The sequence below is a fragment of the Procambarus clarkii genome, chromosome 34, assembly GCF_040958095.1.
Source record: "Procambarus clarkii isolate CNS0578487 chromosome 34, FALCON_Pclarkii_2.0, whole genome shotgun sequence".
NCBI classification, from domain to species: domain Eukaryota; kingdom Metazoa; phylum Arthropoda; class Malacostraca; order Decapoda; family Cambaridae; genus Procambarus; species Procambarus clarkii.
The window spans coordinates 17,753,813-17,771,955 of record NC_091183.1 but is presented as its reverse complement, the minus strand read 5'-3'; the positions used below and the strand labels follow the sequence as shown (position 1 = coordinate 17,771,955).

General features: G+C 43.0%; 1 protein-coding gene across 3 annotated transcripts in view; it reads left to right on the top strand.

Moving 5' to 3' along the window:
• The window catches only part of LOC123762149 (phosphatidylinositol phosphatase PTPRQ), a 190,335-nt gene that overhangs the window by 20,739 nt on the left and 151,453 nt on the right, over positions 1–18,143 (top strand). For all 3 annotated transcript variants that reach the window (XM_045748528.2, XM_045748527.2, XM_045748525.2), the window contains 2 exons: positions 14,318–14,572; positions 15,764–16,054. In XM_045748528.2, the coding sequence (XP_045604484.1) occupies positions 14,318–14,572; positions 15,764–16,054 (546 nt within the window). The remainder of the gene's footprint in view (positions 1–14,317; positions 14,573–15,763; positions 16,055–18,143) is intronic.

Below are 18,143 nucleotides of genomic sequence, written 5' to 3'. Positions count from 1 at the left end.
TCTTGCAGTTGTGATCTTGCAGCATAACGATGCTCACATACATAATCTATCTGGAGTTAATGGCCACTAAACAAGATATTTAGCATATTGTGAGACGTAAACAGCTGGTAATCTTCAGAACAGACTTGACAATATTTGGTGTTGGTTGGTAAATTTATCCATGTTCCTAGCCATCAACAAGTCAACAGAATCCAAACTACCGCAGGAGCCAAGACAACACGACAATTATTTTTGCTACACAATGGCCTCCTTCTCCTCCTCCTCCTCCTCCTCTTCCTTCTCCTCCTCCTCCTCCCTCACTCACACAGGAGATAATATTTATTTACTCAGGAAAAATGTCTGTTTAATTAAAATACGCCCAGGATCGAATTAGGTAAATTATTTAAAATAATCTGTAAGGTATTGAAATTTATTTACTCTTTAATTATTTATTCACGAATGCTGAGTTTAGCTAAGTGTCATATTTCTAAGTGCTATAATGTCATAATTATAAGTGTTATAAGTGTCATAATTTTAAGTGTTATAATGTCATAATTCTAAGAGTTATAAGTGTCATAATTCAGTTGCTTAATTCTCGTGATGATGTGGAACGGACTGACGACATGAATGTTACATCAGTCCTTAATTCTATCATAATAAGTAAATATTGTATTAACTGAAGTAAATCCTCATAAATATTCAGTTTAAATGTTAATAAGTCGTATTTAGTCATTTAAGCTTAACAGAAGACGAATTTTCATTACAGTATATTATTATATATTTTATTGTATGTTAAATTATGTCATAAGTGGGAATAGTTTCCACACAGTCAGCTGTTGAATGTAGTAACTCTTCTCCTATTTACCTATCATATACACATTTTTTAATAGTGAACAGAGTCTGCTAGTACAACCTGCTCCTTTATTTCATTCTGTTTTCTTCCTACTCTTACGTTAAATGAAAACTTTCTAGCATCTCTGTGACTCATCTGAGTTTCCAACTTCCATCTATGTCCCCCTTGTTCTGTTGATATTCAGTGTGAACATTTCATCTATTTCCACTCATTCAATCCCTCTAAGTAATTTATATGTAGCTATCATATCTTCTCACTCCCTCCCTTTTTTCTCCCGTCGTCTCGTTCAGTTCTTTCAGTCGCTCTTCATACCCCGTTGCTCATAAGTCTGGGACGAGCTTCGTCGCCAACTTCTGAGCATTTTTCAGGTTCCTAATTTGTATCTTCAGGTTGGGGCTCCGTGCTGGGGCTGCATACACTAAGTCTGGTCTCATGTAGGCAGTGTAAAGCGTTCTAAATGCCTCCTTACTTAGGTTTCTGAATGATGTTCTAACTTTTGTTATCATAGAGTATGATGTTGCCTTTATCCTATTTATATGTGCCTTAGGAGTTAGATTTGGTGCTACATCCACTCCCAGGTCCCTTTCTCGAATCGTCACCTGTTGGTCGTTTCCCTTTAGGGAGTAGTGTCCCTTTGGTCTCCTGTCATCTCGTCCCATTTGCATAACATTACACTTGCTGTGTTGAACTCTAGTAGCCATTTTTCCGACCTTCTCAGCAGCTTGTTTAAATCCTCTTTAAGTATCCTACAATCCTCATCTGTCACAACTTGTCTCATTAATTTGGTGTCATCCGCAAACATCGACATATATAACAGACATCGCCTGTAGACATGTCTTTTACGTATATTACAAATAGAGCTGGTCCCAGCACCGATCTTTGAGGTACTCTACTAGGTTCGACAGTCGGACTTCTCAGCCCTGACTGTTACTCACTGACTCATGCCTTTTAAGTAATTCCTTACCCATGCCTGGCCTTTCCGCTTTCCGTTGGTGTTTATGTACCTAATTATCTTTAAAGGTGTAACCAGACTTAACCTGGTTATTCTTTCAAGTACTTTGCCGGAGATGCTTGTCAGTGATAGTGGTCAGTAGTTGAATGTTTTTTCTCTCTGTCTCCTTTCGTGAAAATTGATACCACATTTGTTTTTTTCCGCCAACTGGGAAACTTTTGTTTTGTGAATGACTTAAAGATCCTTGCCAGATGCACGATACAAACCTAATGTGATATAAACCTAATTCTTTCCATGTTTGCAACTAGTCTTAATCCTTATAATTCTTTCAAGTACTTCTCAAGGGATGCTTATGAATGACACTGGTGTGTAGTTAAGTGCCTCTTCTCTATCTTCTTTCTTGTAGATTGGCACTATATTTACCTTCTTCCAGAAGCTGGGCCTGTGTAAGTGACTCATTAGTTATTTGTGCTTGAGGTATACTGAGGGCTTGTGCTGCTTCCTTTAAAATCCATGGTGATACTCAATCTGGTCTAGTAGCTTTAGTTACATCTTATGAGGCTGTCTGTATATCTTACTTTCTCTACTGTTACGCCAATAATTATAGTAGTTTCTCGTCTAGGACTGAATACTTATCTAGCTCTGGGAGCTGTGCTTGTGCGTGTGTGTATTTACTATTTGTAATTATTAATTGGAATTATTAATTGAATTATTAACTGTTAATCTGCAGAATTGAGCTCTTAGCTCTTGGACCCCACCTTTCTAACCATTTTATTTGTCCTATATTATGTCTACTACATATTCACACAGACACACACACACACACACACACACACACGAGTCATGAGAGGAGAGTGGTGAGAGAGACACGTGTCAGGAGGGCGCTTGCGAACTAACGTCAATTATCTCAAGACATGTTACAGTGTTACAGAGATAAGAAGTGTTACAGAGATAAGAAACATCGTTTCTTGTCACAGAAGTGTACACAAACGCAGTGATCCAGTGTATAATAAGCTCCTATAGCATTTGATCAGTTAAGGACAAAATAGGGTTGAGTGGCGGCAACATCTGGGTCATACCATGGGACAGTTCAACCAGGTCGGACGACTTGGCTAGTATAGTGTTTTGGGAAGCAGTAATATAGCAATCATAGTGATCAATCTCCCAAAGTGTGCGCACCTTGTAGAAAGTATGCTACGTTGTATATGCTGATTGATAGTCAGTGAGAAGTACAGGAAGAATATGAATATCAGGCCACATGGGGACAACATTGACCAGGAGCAACAGGAGAGGACAGTCGACAAAGGGAAACTATGATGAGATGAATAAATTCCTAAGGGATACACATTGGGATACAGAACTCACCACTAAGTCCTTTCAAGACATGATGAACTATGTCACCCAAAAGTGTCAGGAGGCTGTAAGCAGGTTTGTCCCAGCCCGACTTGAAAAAACAGAGAGGCAATGGAAGAATACGTGGTTTAATATGGAATGTATGAAAGCAAAGGAGCTGAACAAAAGGGCATGGAGGAACTTCCGTAATAACAGAACATCAGAAAGTAGAGAGAGATACCAGAGAACCAGGAACGAGTATGTTAGTGTGAGAAGAGCAGCTGAGAAAAGGTATGAAAATGATAGAGCTAATAAAGCCAAGACCGAACCAAAGCTACTACACAGTCACATCAGGAGGAAAACAACAGTGAAGGAACAGGTGCTGAAACTTACGGTAGGCGAGGACAGGTACACAATGAATGACAAAGAGGTGTTTGAAGAACTCAACAAAAGGTTCCAGGAGGTCTTTACAATAGAACACGGGAGAAGTCACGGCGCTAGGAGAGATGGCAGCAAACCAGGTGACCTTGGAAAGGTTCAAAATTACAAGAGATGAGGTCAAGAAGCACTTATTGGGGCTGGATGTGAGAAAAGCTGTTGGGCGGGACGGAATCTCACCATGGGTATTGAAAGAGTGTGCAGGAGCACTTTGCTTGCCACTCTCCATAGTGTACAGTAGATCACTGGAAACGGGAGACCTACCAGAAATATGGAACACTGCTAATGTAGTACCAATATACAAAAAGGGTGACAGACAAGAGGCACTGAACTACAGGCCAGTGTCCTTAACTTGTATACCATGCAAAATGATGGAGAAGATTGTGAGAAAAAACCTAGTACCACATCTGGAGAGAAGAGACTTCGTGACAACCCATCAACATGGGTTCAGGGAGGGTAAATCTTGCCTTAAAGCCTTGATAGAATTCTACGATCAGGTGACAAAGATTAAGCAAGAAAGAAAAGGATGGGCGGACTGCATTTTTGTGGACTGTCGGAAAGCCTTTGACACAGTACCCCATAAAAAGTTGATGCATAAGCCTGAGAAACAGGCAAGAGTAACTGGTAGGGCGCTCCAGTGGATAAGGGAGTACCTAAGCAATAGGAAGCAGTGAATTACAGTGAGGGGTGAGACCTCAGAAAGGCGTGAAGTCACCAGTGGAGTCCCACAGGGCTCTGTACTCGGACCTATCCTGTTTCTCATACAATACAATTACAATACAATTTTATTTAGGTAAGGTACATACATACAATAAATATTTACAAGGATTGTTTGACTTATAGGTATAGCTAGTACATACAATGCCTAAAGCCACTATTACGCAAAGCGTTTCGGGCATAAATATATGCCCGAAAGAAACGTATATAACGTATATATATATATATATATGTATATATGAACGTATATATGATATACGTAAATGATCTCCCAGAGGGTATAGACTCATTCCTCTCAATGTTTGCTGATGACGCCAAAATTATGAGAAGGATTAAGACAGAGGAGGACAGCTTGAGGCTTCAAGAAGACCTGGACAAGCTGCAGGAATGGTCGAACAAATGGCTGTTAGAGTTTAACCCAAGCAAATGTTATGTAATGAATATAGGGGTAGGAAGCAGGAGACCAGATACAAGGTATCATTTGGGAGATGAAATACTTCAAGAGTCAGTGAGAGAGAAACACCTGGGGGTAGATATCACGCCAGACCTGTCCCCTGAAGCTCATATGAAGAGGATAACATCAGCAGCATATGCCAGGTTGGCTAACATAAGAACGGCCTTTAGAAACTTGTGTAAGGAATCTTTCAAAACATTATATACCACATATGTCAGACCAATCCTGGAGTATGCAGCTCCAGCATGGAGTCCATATCTAGTCAGGCATAAGACTAAACTGGAAAAGGTTCAAAGGTTTGCCACCAGACTAGTACCCGAGCTGAGAGGTATGAGCTACGAGGAGAGACTACGGGAATTAAACCTCACTTCGTTGGAAGACAGAAGAGTTAGGGAGGACATGATCACCACATTCAAGATTCTCAAGGGAATTGACAGGGTTGATAAAGACAGGCTATTTAACACAAGGGGCACACGCACTAGGGGACACAGGTGGAAAGTGAGTGCCCAAATGAGCCACAGAGATATTAGAAAGAACTTTTTTAGTGTCAGATTGGTTGACAAATGGAATGCATTAGGAAGTAATATGGTGGAGGCTGACTCCATACACAGTTTCATGTGTAGATATGATAGAGCCCAATAGGCTCAGGAACCTGTACACCTGTTTTTTGACGGTTGAGAGACAGGACCAAAGTGCCAGAGCTCAACCCCCACAAGCACATCTAGGTGGGTGCACACACTCACCGGTGGGCGCCGTTGGCCGTGTGGATAACACGCTGGACAAGTGATCTTGTGGCCCGGGTTCGATCCCAGGTGCCGGCAAGAAACAATGGGCAGAGTTTCTTACACCCTATGCCCCTTTTACCTAGCAGTACATAGGTACCTGGGAGTTAGTCAGCTGTCACGGGCTGATTCCTGGGGTATGTGTGTGTGTGTGTGTATGGTGTGGAGAAGAAAATAGTAGTTAGAAACAGTTTATTGACAGTTGAGAGGCAGGCCGAAAGAGCAGATCTCAACCCCAGCAAGCACAACTAGATGAAAACAACTAGTTGAATACACACACACTCACTCACACACACACACACACACACACACACACACACACACACACACACACACACACACAATGGGAAATGGTCAGGGAAATGGCTACTGGAGTTTAACACCAGTAAATGTAAAGTTATGGAAATGGGATCAGGTGACAGGAGACCAAAGGGACAGTACACAATGAAGGGGAACAGCCTACCTGTAACGATTCGAGAAAGAGACCTGGGAGTGGATGTGACACCTAATCTAACTCCTGAGGCACATATAAATAGGATAACGACAGCAGCGTACTCTACACTGGCGAAAATTAGAACTTCATTCAGAAACCTAAATGAGGAAGCTTTTAGGGCGCTTTACACTGCCTACGTGAGACCCGTCTTAGAATATGCCGCGCCATCATGGAGCCCCCACCTGAAGAAACACATAAAGAAACTGGAGAAGGTTCAGAGGTTTGCGACGAGGCTTGTCCCAGAGTTACGAGGGATGGGATATGAAGAGCGGCTGAAGGAACTGAACCTAACGACACTAGAGAAAAGAAGGGAGAGAGGAGATATGATAGGGACATATAAAATACTCAGGGGAATTGACAAAGTGGAAATAGATGAAATGTTCACACGTAATAATAACAGAACGAGGGGACATGGGTGGAAACTGGAAACTCAGATGAGTCACAGAGATGTTAGGAAGTTTTCTTTTAGCGTGAGAGTAGTAGAAAAATGGAATGCACTTGGGGAACAGGTTGTAGAAGCAAATACTATTCATACTTTTAAAACTAGGTATGATAGGGAAATGGGACAGGAGTCATTGCTGTAAACAACCGATAGCTAGAAAGGCGGGATCCAAGAGTCAATGCTCGATCCTGCAAGCACATATAGGTGAGTACATATAGGTGAGTACACACACACACACATTCCTCTCAATGTTTGCTGACGATGCCAAAATTATGAGAAGGATTAAGACAGAGGTGGACTGCTTGAGGCTTCAAAAAGACTTAGACAAACTGAAGGAATGGTCGAACAAGTGCTTGTTAGAGTTTAACGCAAGCAAATGTAATGTAACGAAGATAGGTGTATGGAGCAGGAGACCCAGATACAAGGTATCATTTGGGAGATAAAATTCTTCAAGAGCCAGAGTGAGAGAAAGACTTGGGGGTTGATATCACGCCAGATCTGTCCCCTGAAGCTCATATCAAGAGGATTACATTAGCGGCATATGCTAGTTGGCCAACATACGAACGACATTTAGAAACTTGTGTAAGGAATCATTCAGAACATTGTATACCACATATGTCAGACCAATCCTTGAGTATGCAGCTTGAGCGTGGAGTCCATATCTAGTCAAGCATAAGACCAAACTGGGGAACCAAAAGAAGGTTCAAAGGTTTTTTACCAGACTAGTACCCGAGCTGAGAGGTATGAGCTATGAGGAGAGACTACGGGAGTTAAACCTCTCGTTGCTGGAAGACAGAAGATTTAGAGGGGACATGATCACCACATACAAGATTCTCAGAGAAATTGATAGGGTAGATAAAACAGACTATTTAACACAAGGGGCACACGCACTTGGGGTCACAGGTGGAAATTGAGTGCCCAAATGAGTCACAGATATTAGAAAGAACTTTTTTAGTGTCATTAAGCCCTACTAATGAGAAGGGGAATGGAGTTTCAAAGAGATTGTTATCCCGGCCTGTGAGGGATTCTGAGACTACAGAATAGGCACCATGACGATGGGAGGACCAAAAGTAGAAGTAGCAGTGATATAACCCTCCACCATATGACAAAAGACCTAGGGAAGAGTATGACAACATGAATATTGCAGTTAACACTATAATTGAGAAGGCAGCCTCTGATGCCTGTAGAAATTGATCCCATCTGCTCATCATGGGGGACTTCAATTACGGAAGGATAGACTGGGAGAACAAGGAACCGCATGGAGGTGAGAATAAATGGAGAGACAAACTAATGGAGGTGGCGACAAGAAACTTTTTAAGCCAGCATGTCAGGGAACCCACAAAGATGAGAGGAAACGATGAACCAACGAGCCTCGACCTAGTCTTCTCTCTGAATGACTCCGACATAAGGGAAATCGGTTTCAAGGCCCCAGTAGGAATGCGCGACCTCAGTGTACTGGCGTTTGAGTATCTGGTTGAAGAAGGGTTACTGAACTCGACCTGGGGTACTGAAAACAAAAGGCTGGCATTCCGCAAAGGAAACAATGAGGAGATAAGAAAATTCCTAACAGATTCCACATGGGAAACAGAGATCAAGGGAAATACGGCCCAAGACATGATGTACTACATCACGCAGAAGTGCAATGAAGCAGCAAACAAGTTTGTCCCAGTCCAAAAGGAAAACAATAATATGCAGATAAGAAACCCATGCTTTAATCAGAGATGTAGGCTAGCTAAGCAGCAATGTAAAAGGGCGTGGAGAAACAATAGAAATAACAGAATACTTAAAAGCAGAAAAAGATATCAGAATGCCAAGAATCAAAATGTCAGGTTGAGAAGAGAGGCAGAAAGACAATACGAAAATGACATCGCAAGCAAGGCAAAGACTCAACCTAAATTGCTGCACAGCCACATCAGAAGAAAAACAGCAGTAAAGGAACAGGTTATGAAATTAAGGATAGGGGCAGACGGATTCACTACATACGACAAGGAAGTGTGCGAGGAACTGAATACGAAATTCCAGGAGGTCCTCACTTTAATGCAAGAAGAAATACTAGAGATAAGAGAGGAAAAGAGTTAACCAGGAACCACTAGAAGCATTTGAGATTACCAGTGGGGAAGTAAGAAAACTTTTACTAGAGTTGGATGTGACAAAGGCTATAGGCCCAGATGGAATCTCTCCTTGGATACTAAAGGAAGGAGCAGAAGCTCTGTGCCTGCCACGCTCCATAATGTATAACAAATCACTGGTAACAAGGGAACTGCCAGGAATTTGGAAAGCGGCTAATGTAGTCCCGATATCCAAGAAGGGGGATAATCAGGTGGCACTGAACTACAGACCAGTGTCCCTAACCTGCATACCATGCAAGCTGATGGAGAAGATTGTGCGAAAAAAAGCTAGTGGAACATCTGAAGCGGAAGAACTTTGTAACACTGCATCAACATGGGTTCAGAGATGGCAAGTCTTGCCTCACAGTGGTAACTGAATTCTACGACCAGGCAACAAAAATCAAGCAAGAAAGAGAGGGGTGGGCAGACTGCATATTTTTGGATTGCCAAAAAGCCTTTGACACAGTATCCCATAAAAGGCTATTGAAAAAGCAAGAGATGCAGGCTGGAGTGAAAGGGAAGGTACTCCATTGGATAAGGGAGTACCTAAGCAACAGAAGACAGCGGGTCACTGTGAGGGGTGAGGTCTCAGATTGGCGAGACATTACAAGTGGAGTACCGCAGGGGTCAGTCCTTGGACCTACACTGTTTCTGGTATATGTAAATGATCTCCCAGAGGGTATAGACGCGTTTCTCTCACTGTTTGCTGATGATGCAAGAATTATGAGGAGGATTGAAACAGAGAATGATAGTAGGAGGCTACAAGATGACCTAGACAGACTGAAAGTCCAACAAATGGCTGCTAAAGTTCAACCTGAGTAAATGCAAAGCAATGAAACTAGGCGGTGGAACCAGGAGGCCAGACACAGGATACAGAATAGGAGATGAAGTACTTCATGAAACGAACAGAGAGAAAGATCTAGGAGTTGATATCACACCAAACCTGTCTCCTGACGCCCACATCAAAAGAATTACGTCTGCGGTATACTCGAGGCTGGCTAACATCAGAACATTCTTCAGGAACCTGTGTAAGGAATCATTCAGAATCTTGTTTACCACATATGTACGACCAATCCTGGAGTATACGGCCCCAACATGGAGCCCTTACCTTGTCAAGCACAAGATGAAGCTGGAAAAAGTTCAGAGGTATGCCACTGGACTAGTCCCGGAACTAAGAGGCATGAGTTACGAGGAAAGGCTGCGAGAAATGCACCTTGCGACACTGGAAGACAGAAGAGTAAGGCGAGACATGATCACTACCTACAAAATCTTCAGGGGAATTGACAGGCTAGATAAAGATAAACTGTTTAACACGGGTGGTACGCGAACAAGGGGACACAGGTGGAAACTGAGTACCCAAATGAATCACAGGGACGTTAGAAAAAACTTTTTCAGTGTCAGAGTTGTTAACAGGTGGAATGCATTAGGCAGAGATGTGGTGGAGGCTAACTCCATACACTGTTTTAAATGTAGATATGACAGAGCCCAATAGGCTCAGGAATCTGTAAACCAGTTGATTGACAGTTGAGAGGCGGGACCAAAGAGCAAAAGTTCAACCCCGGCAAGCACAAATAGGTGAGTACAAATAGGTGACTACACACACACACATCCACTGGAAGCAGCCCGTTCCAGCTGTCTAACTCCCAGACACCTATTTACTGGAAGCTAAACAGAATCACCAGGGTGCAAGAAACTCTGATTCTTTGTTTCTACCTCGGCCGGGGATCGAACCCGGGGCCTTAGGACTACAGGCCTGGGTTTATCTATACAATAAAGTCAACCTTGGGTCGAGAACGATCTGGCAGCGTTGCCATGATCATTCTTGTAAACATTTAAACTCTTTAATAAATATAGTCCTTGAAAACATGATTGTAAACAGTTTAATATATATAAACTAAGAAAGCATGATTGTAAACTGTTTAATATAGACTTAGAAAGCATAATTGTACACTGTTTAATATAGATTTAAAAAGCATAATTGTAAACTAATTAATAAATATTTACAAATAAAATTATGATTGTAAACTGTTTAATAGACTTAGACAGCATATTTGTAAAATGGTTTAATAAATATTAATTTGGGAAGCATGATTGTAAACTGTTTAATGAATACAGACTTAGAAAGCATGATTGATAAAATACATGCATGTCTCGTAAATGGATATGTAAATGCTTAGTTTACCTGAATTTAACTGAAAACCACCAACTCTACTGGCCTTGACGGTGACAAGAAGTCGGTTGTTTGTCAAAGATCCCACCATTATTCTTGAGGATATATTTAACTGATATTTAAGCCGGAGTATTGTTTTGGTATTTACGGTTGAGGTGGGTAGGTGGTTCCATGGGTTCATAGGCCAATGCCTAGGGGTGTGAACTGGTTTTTCTAATGTGTCTGTTAGTCTATGAGTTTGTTCGAGTGTGTGGGTCTGTTAGTCTGATGGAGGGTGTGGGTCTGTTATTCTGTTCGAGTGTGTGGGTCTGTTAGTTTGTTCGAGTGTGTGGGTCTGTTAGTCTACTCGTGTCGGAAATCCGACACACATAATAACATAGTATCCCCTTAGAGATAGAGAATGGGTGATTCCGTGACGTCATCAACGACGCCGCCCGAAGCCTGGAGAGGAACCAGGCTTACGCTCCTGACTCAAAGAGACAGGTGTTCCAGTAACAACGTACCGGGCGACAGACTCAGTGGTCTCAGCAGGAGAAGAGGAACCGGAGCGAACAACACGAAGATTGCTGGGAGGATGATGGACATCAGCCTGGACAGACAGGCGGCATGGAGGGTCAAGAGACTGGGGAAAGGGTTGGGAAGAAAGAGTGAGGGGGGAGATGGGAAAGAAGAGATAGAAGACATGGTGGACTGGGCAGGAAGGCGGGAAACTCCAGGTGGAGAACCAGGAGGGAGACCTTTCGGGACATGACGCAAAGGAATAGGGGAGGAGGTGGAGGGCGTGTTCGGGTCTAGGGCTTGGAAACGGTTCTTAGTGAGACTGAGGAAGGTGGGACGGACGAGCAGAGGTAGAACGCAACACGCGAGTGTAGGATACACCCGCGAAAGGGGTGAGACAACGAACTTGGCGTCTTGTTTCGGGAAAAGTCAGACGATCACGTTGTTTCAAGTTAAGGACGGTTTCCTCGAGTTTGTAGTGTATACACGAGCGTGAGAAGATAGGGTGGGCCTCACCGCAATTGAAGCAGCGAGTCTGGGAAGAAGTGCATTCGGACTTAGAATGATCATCGTCCCCACACATGGGGCATAGATACACAGTAGTTGTGCACTTAAGGACACCGTGCCCAAACTTCCAACACTTATTGCAAAGTCTAGGAAAGGGAATGTACTCCTGAACGGAGCATCTGGCACCTGCAAGAATAATTGAGGGCGGACGGGTCCTACTATTAAAGGTGATTTTTACAACTCGAAGGGGCTGACAACGACGACCACGAGGGGGTCGAGAAAACGTGTCCACAAGGAGGACAGAATGGCCTTGGGTTTCGTGGATATGTATAAGGTCCCTAACACCAGTTGCAACATGGTGCGGGAGGAGAACAGTGCCAACACTGGCATTTAACCTAGCGTTTTTGGAGACCCGAACAGGGGTCTCTCCAATGCAGGACAAAGCGGCTAAGCGAGTAGCTGCATCCTGAGGAGCAGCAGCAACGACATGCGTACTGTAATTGGTGGGGTTAAAAGTAACAGAGGCATCTACTGAATCAACAAGGTGTTTATGGAGGGAGAAATCGTCAGGAGGAGTAGAATCCAGATGGTGGAGATCAAAGTATTTAGTCCACGTAGCGGGACCAAACAAGGCGTTGTAAGTACTAGTATGGGAAGGGATCGTGCGAGTGCGGCCGTGGCGGGGACGACGTTGAGAACCCCCAGCGTAAGAGGGGGGTAAAAGGAGCAGTAGTCACAATGAGAGACGGAGCCGTGCCAGGAGACGAGGTGGTCACAACTGGTGGCTGGGAACTCAACCCTACCGCAGAGGAGGGAGGGGAGCTGAGGGGAGTAGTCAGGAGGATCAAAGGAGGAGCAAGGTCGGGGCCCAATGCAGCGGGGGCTACAGGGTCTGGTCTTCCAACACAATCCGACTCGGGGGCTTGGTCGCCCACCCCACGAGCCTAAAAAGGTACAAGGGAAACATTATCTGCCATAGAAATGAGGAAAGGCTTTCATTCACGAATGTGCCTCCACACCCACCATGAAGCCACAAATAGAGGCAGGACACCCAACAAGAACTTATCGCCGATCATGCCGGGGCCTCCTAGGGGTGCTTCGTGAGTATACGCCCGACAAACGCCACCTTAAAAACAGTCAGTCCGTCGAGATCGGGTTCAGTGACGAAAGGAGGATTGACAATAAAAGGTTCCCCTCGCTCTCGACGTCGGGTACTACAGTTCTACGGGTGCAAGAGTATGCCTGCCCAAGCACCCGAGCGTCAAGATAGAAAAAGTCCAAAAGAATAACCAAAACAAGCAAAAGGTCGGCAGGAAACGACAAGCAGATAAAAGAAGAGGGGGAGAAAAACGAAACATAAGGAAAAGGAAAAGCGATCGAGCACAATTGGAGAGGACAGCAGCAGGAGCATAAGGCCACAAAAGGACAGAAGACTGTCCCACGGAGCATCACACTCCGGCAGCCGACCACCAAGCCCCCCTTCCCCCCATGGTGCCTACATGCCGGATGGGGAGGGGGGTGTAGGTCTGTCAGTCTGTTCAAGGGTGAGGGTCTGTTAGTCTGTTCGAAGGTGTGGATCTGTTATTATGTTCGAGGGTGTAGGTCTGTTAGTCTGTTCGAGGTTGTGGGTCTGTTAGTCTGTTCGAGGGTGTGGGTCTGTTAGTCTGTTTGAGTGTGTGGGTCTGCTAGCTTATGACCTTTTTTTTTTTACTTCTTAATTTCTTAAGTCTTATTTATTACAAATTTCTTACCTTCTTACCTTTTTAGCATCATGCTTTTTAACTTTTTCCTACTTATTAAGACTTATTAAGACTTTTCCTACTTATTAAGTCTGTTTGTATGTGCCACAGTCCTTCCATCTGGTGTTGCCCAGGCTCCTGAGCGACGCACACGTCGCTGGTGACTATGACCGAAGGGAAGAACACTGCACTCAGATAATATCAGATTTTCCAGAACAAAATATTAATTGGATATCATATAATATTTAATGATGTGGCAGAAACAGTCTCAAGTAACTTCGTGGTTCATCCTCACATAAAAGACTTTGACGGTATTAACAATCTTCATCAAATTATTTCAGGATAACATTAGAAACCAGCGACATCTGTATTGTTTCAAGAGTACATTAGACATTCATATTAGTAAGTTCGGAAAATATAAATAGAAGAAATCTCAAAAAACTAATATGCTAATCTCCGTCAGTTTGTGGGCCACTCCAGAACGTGAAAGTGATAACAACGCACAAAGTAATCACATAAAAGGGATGTTAATGTGATTTCTCTGTGCATTTGAAGAAAGGCGCTGGGGTGGAACTCCAATACCATCGCCAAACGGTATGGGGGGCAATGCGTGTGAAACTATGATTTGTTACCAGAAGATTCCTCAGGAAACCTAGAGGATTCAGTCGAATCCCAGGTTACATTTCTTTTAACATATCGTGGTTTAAGACGTGTATTTTGGAGCGCCCAGTGCACAACTTCGAATTCTTCTCATGGTTCCTACTATTTTTCTCATTGAAAACAACAATATAGTCTCCCATAAGTCGTGGGCCGTCCAGGAACGTGGCAGTAATAGCAACATTGTCTCCTTCAGGTCGTGGGCCGCCAGAGAACCTGGCAGTGGTAGAAGTACTGATCAACGCTCTCAATGTGTCATGGGACCCGCCAGGGGAGGTACCTACTCACTATAAGGTAGAAGCTGGACCCAATAAGGAAGATACCCACGATACCTTCTTCTTTATAAAAGGACTGCAACCTTGTACACATTATAGTATAAACGTGACCTCTGTATACGAAGATACCGGTGAGACCTACCCTGCTTCTACGGACGGCACAACAGACATTTCAGGTAATACCAGCGGTGCTCTAGTGCCAGAAATTCCCTTGAGAGTTCTTTATTGCTCTTTAGTTTGAATAAAATGCATTTAACAATTTTTGTATTTTAATTATATATGTTCCTCATAATGTTTAACAAATATTATCCAAACAGCAACCCCGTCCACAACAAATGTTAATTCCAACCAGCGGCCGACGCCAAGGCGCATTCATAAAGCTTAACAGGTTGTTCCATCAGAATAGACTTTTTCCCCAAAATAATATTATATTATTAAATATTAATATACTGTGCAAATTCAGACATAGGTTAGGTTCTGTTGGCGATTATATGTATTAGCTGATTCAAACCTCCAGCCTCAGCAATAAGTAAAATACTGACGTAGATGGATGAATCTTCCATACAGTATAATAAGAAACTTTTGAATGTAAATTAATATTAGAATACAGTATGGGTTAATGTACAGTTTGGTCTAGGTTAGGTTAGGTCTTCGTAAGGTTTGGTAAAGTTTTTTTGTTTACGGTGATTAGGGAGTGTTTACTCAACTGGGTGATTGTGCAACTCGAACTTCGTGCTGTTGAAAATAAAAAACGGTTTACACACGACTCACAACTGATGACGTCCGAGCACTTCTAGAACAAGTGCTTTGCTGACGACTTTTGTTCGAACTATAATGCTGTAAATGCTCAGCCCGTCCTCCAAAGACTCAAAACTGATTCCATTCACCCGCCAAACCTCCTGTTTATGAGTGAAAAACGCTTTACACACGACTCACAACTGATTTCGTTCCAGTACTTCCAGAACAAGTGCTTCAGTGAAGAATTTTCTTCAAACCACAATGCAGTCAATGCTTCACCCACGTACTACAAATACATATAATCGCCAACTGAACCTAACACCTAACCTAACCTATGCCTATATATGCACAATATGTTATTATAATATAAATTTATATTTGAGAAAATTCCCGTTTTGAAAGAACAGAATGTTAAAATTGATGAATGTATCTTTGGGGTCGACCGCTGGATGTAACGGACTTGATTTGTGTACATGATGGTTGATGAGGACGGGCTGCCAAATAGAGAATAAATCTATCGTTTCAAATAAGAAGTTCTGTCTCGGCTTCCAACCTTCAATACACAAGATATACCATAAATTTTTTTATCGTGGTTGGTCGCCGGATTGACTCTAACCCTTTTCCCACAGTACCACCGGCACCACCGAGCTGTTGGTTTGACAACATTGATACCACCTCGTTAACTGCCTACTGGAGTGATCCACCCATTCAGTGTCCAGTTACCAACCACAACATGAGCTGGACGTCACACGTCCTCTGGAATGACGAGGAAGACACCTCAGGTGCCGTCCGAGTCCCAGGAGACCACTACACACTAAGAAACCTCAAACCCTACACAAATTTGACGGTCAGTGTGGCAGCCGCCACTGACGCAGGTTATGGCCCTTCCACATCTTGCTGGAATGTGACGCTTCAGGACAGTGAGTTACCTTTATATTATAAGTTAATATTGTTGTTGTTGTTGTGCTTGTAGGGTACCAAGGGTTACAGGAGGCTTACCATAGGTTATACGAGACTTACCAAGTGTTACACAAGACTTACCAAGTGTTAAACGAGACTTAACATTGGTTACTCGAGACTCACCATGGGTTTCACGAGACTTACCATGGGTTACACGAGACTTACCAATATGTTACATATGTTACATATTTTTACTTAGTAACATATGTAACTCAGTAAATCAATGCATAGATAATTACTTAAGAATATTGAACAATATCAATATTAAGATCACCGCATCAATCATTCTTATTCTTCCACAGAGTCTCTGAATGTCAAATTGTGCCTCACTAGGCTACCGTTCTCTTCGTCATCAATCATATTAGGCATGGGTCACATACAGTCATCATTAAACATAGACTTTGACATGATACTCAATACAAACGAGTAAACACTCTCACCTCCATTCACTGCGTGAACTTCTTACACAAACAAACAAATATGTTTGACGATCAACTGTGGATTAATCCTCCGTATAATCGATCAAACTTCTCAGTCATTTTATCCTACAAACCAACTGTAGAACCATCAGTCCGTTGGTCCTCTAAAGCAGGGGTCTCCAAACTTTTCAATGTAAGGGCCACATTATATATTTCCCATATTTATGCGGGCCGGAGGAATAAAAAATGAAATTGCTATTTTGTATAACTAAGATAACGGCATTGTCAAAGTACAGAGAAAAGAATATTGTACAGTGTTTGTGCTCCCTAAAACGGAAGCAGCGAAGCCCCACTCGCCCTCCATCCCCACAATATACAGTTATACACAACTGATTGGTTGTAATGCACAACACATACCTACCAGTATTAGTATCTGTGCGTCACACTATCGAGAGAGAGGAAAACTGACTCGGGTTGAGCGCCACCAGTCAGCAGCCCCAGCTTTGAATAATTCTGCGATGCCATTCGTACGATAATTATTTTTTCAAGGCCACCACACAGGGATTTGTTTGGAGGGCCGGATGAAATTATGTGGCGGGCCGGATGTGGCCCGCGGGCCATAGTTTGGAGACCCCTGCTCTAAAGGATGTGAACTCCTACAACTACCATGCACGAACCGCAGAATTACTAGAGCGATGACGCTTGCTTCCTCAAAGTAACGATGGAGCCTTGGGTTTGCCTCTCTCATGTCGACCAAACATTCTTAATGCGACCGTCACTTTCGACTTCTCAATATTCCGACTTGGGTGTTGGTACGATTTGGTACCTGTGTCAATACACAGGTACCAACTCTGCTCACCTGTCAACAGGTCCTCTCCTGCGATAACCAGACATCTTCTGAGATCTAACACAGTGGACTACCAGGGCATGATCACCTTCCTTGGCTTCAGACCACCCATTTGGTCCCTTATGTCAAGATGAATGCCACAGTCTCCCTCTAAATGCTTACAGCATTGGCCTAAGTCGCAGTTCACGGCAGTCTCGCTACCAAAATTCCAAAAATGTACTCTCTTCTAAGGGGTAGCGAATTGCGTGCTCCCTCCTTGACCCCACATTGACAAGTGACGTCGCAAAGCCTTTGCACACGACACATCACTCCCTTGCTAGTTCCTCATTGGCTAGTGATGACGTCATCGAGCTGCTCCTCCCTTGAGGAATCCCAATAACTTTCGTCATCTTCTCCTGCTCCAGGAACAAAGTTATTCAGTGACACCCCAATGCCTCCACAATGCCGCCTCTGTATCATCCAATAGTATTGTTTACTATGTAAACAATGTTTACCATATTGTTTCCTATATAAACAATACTATAACGTTTTTCTTAATCCTCTGTAGGACCGAGTGAGCAATATCTTCGGGATAGAGGAGGACTAGCAATTTCTAACTTAATTTAAATTAAATTTGGATTTGTACTCATGTAAATATATTATTGAATTTCCTACTTTATCTAGTTATTAGTAAATAATTGTAAACAGCTTAATTGTTTAGTAGGCCTGTGTCCCAGTGTAAACGAGATGTCTCATCTCTGGACCAGCATTAACACTGTGGATTAAATGACTGCTCCTCAAGTC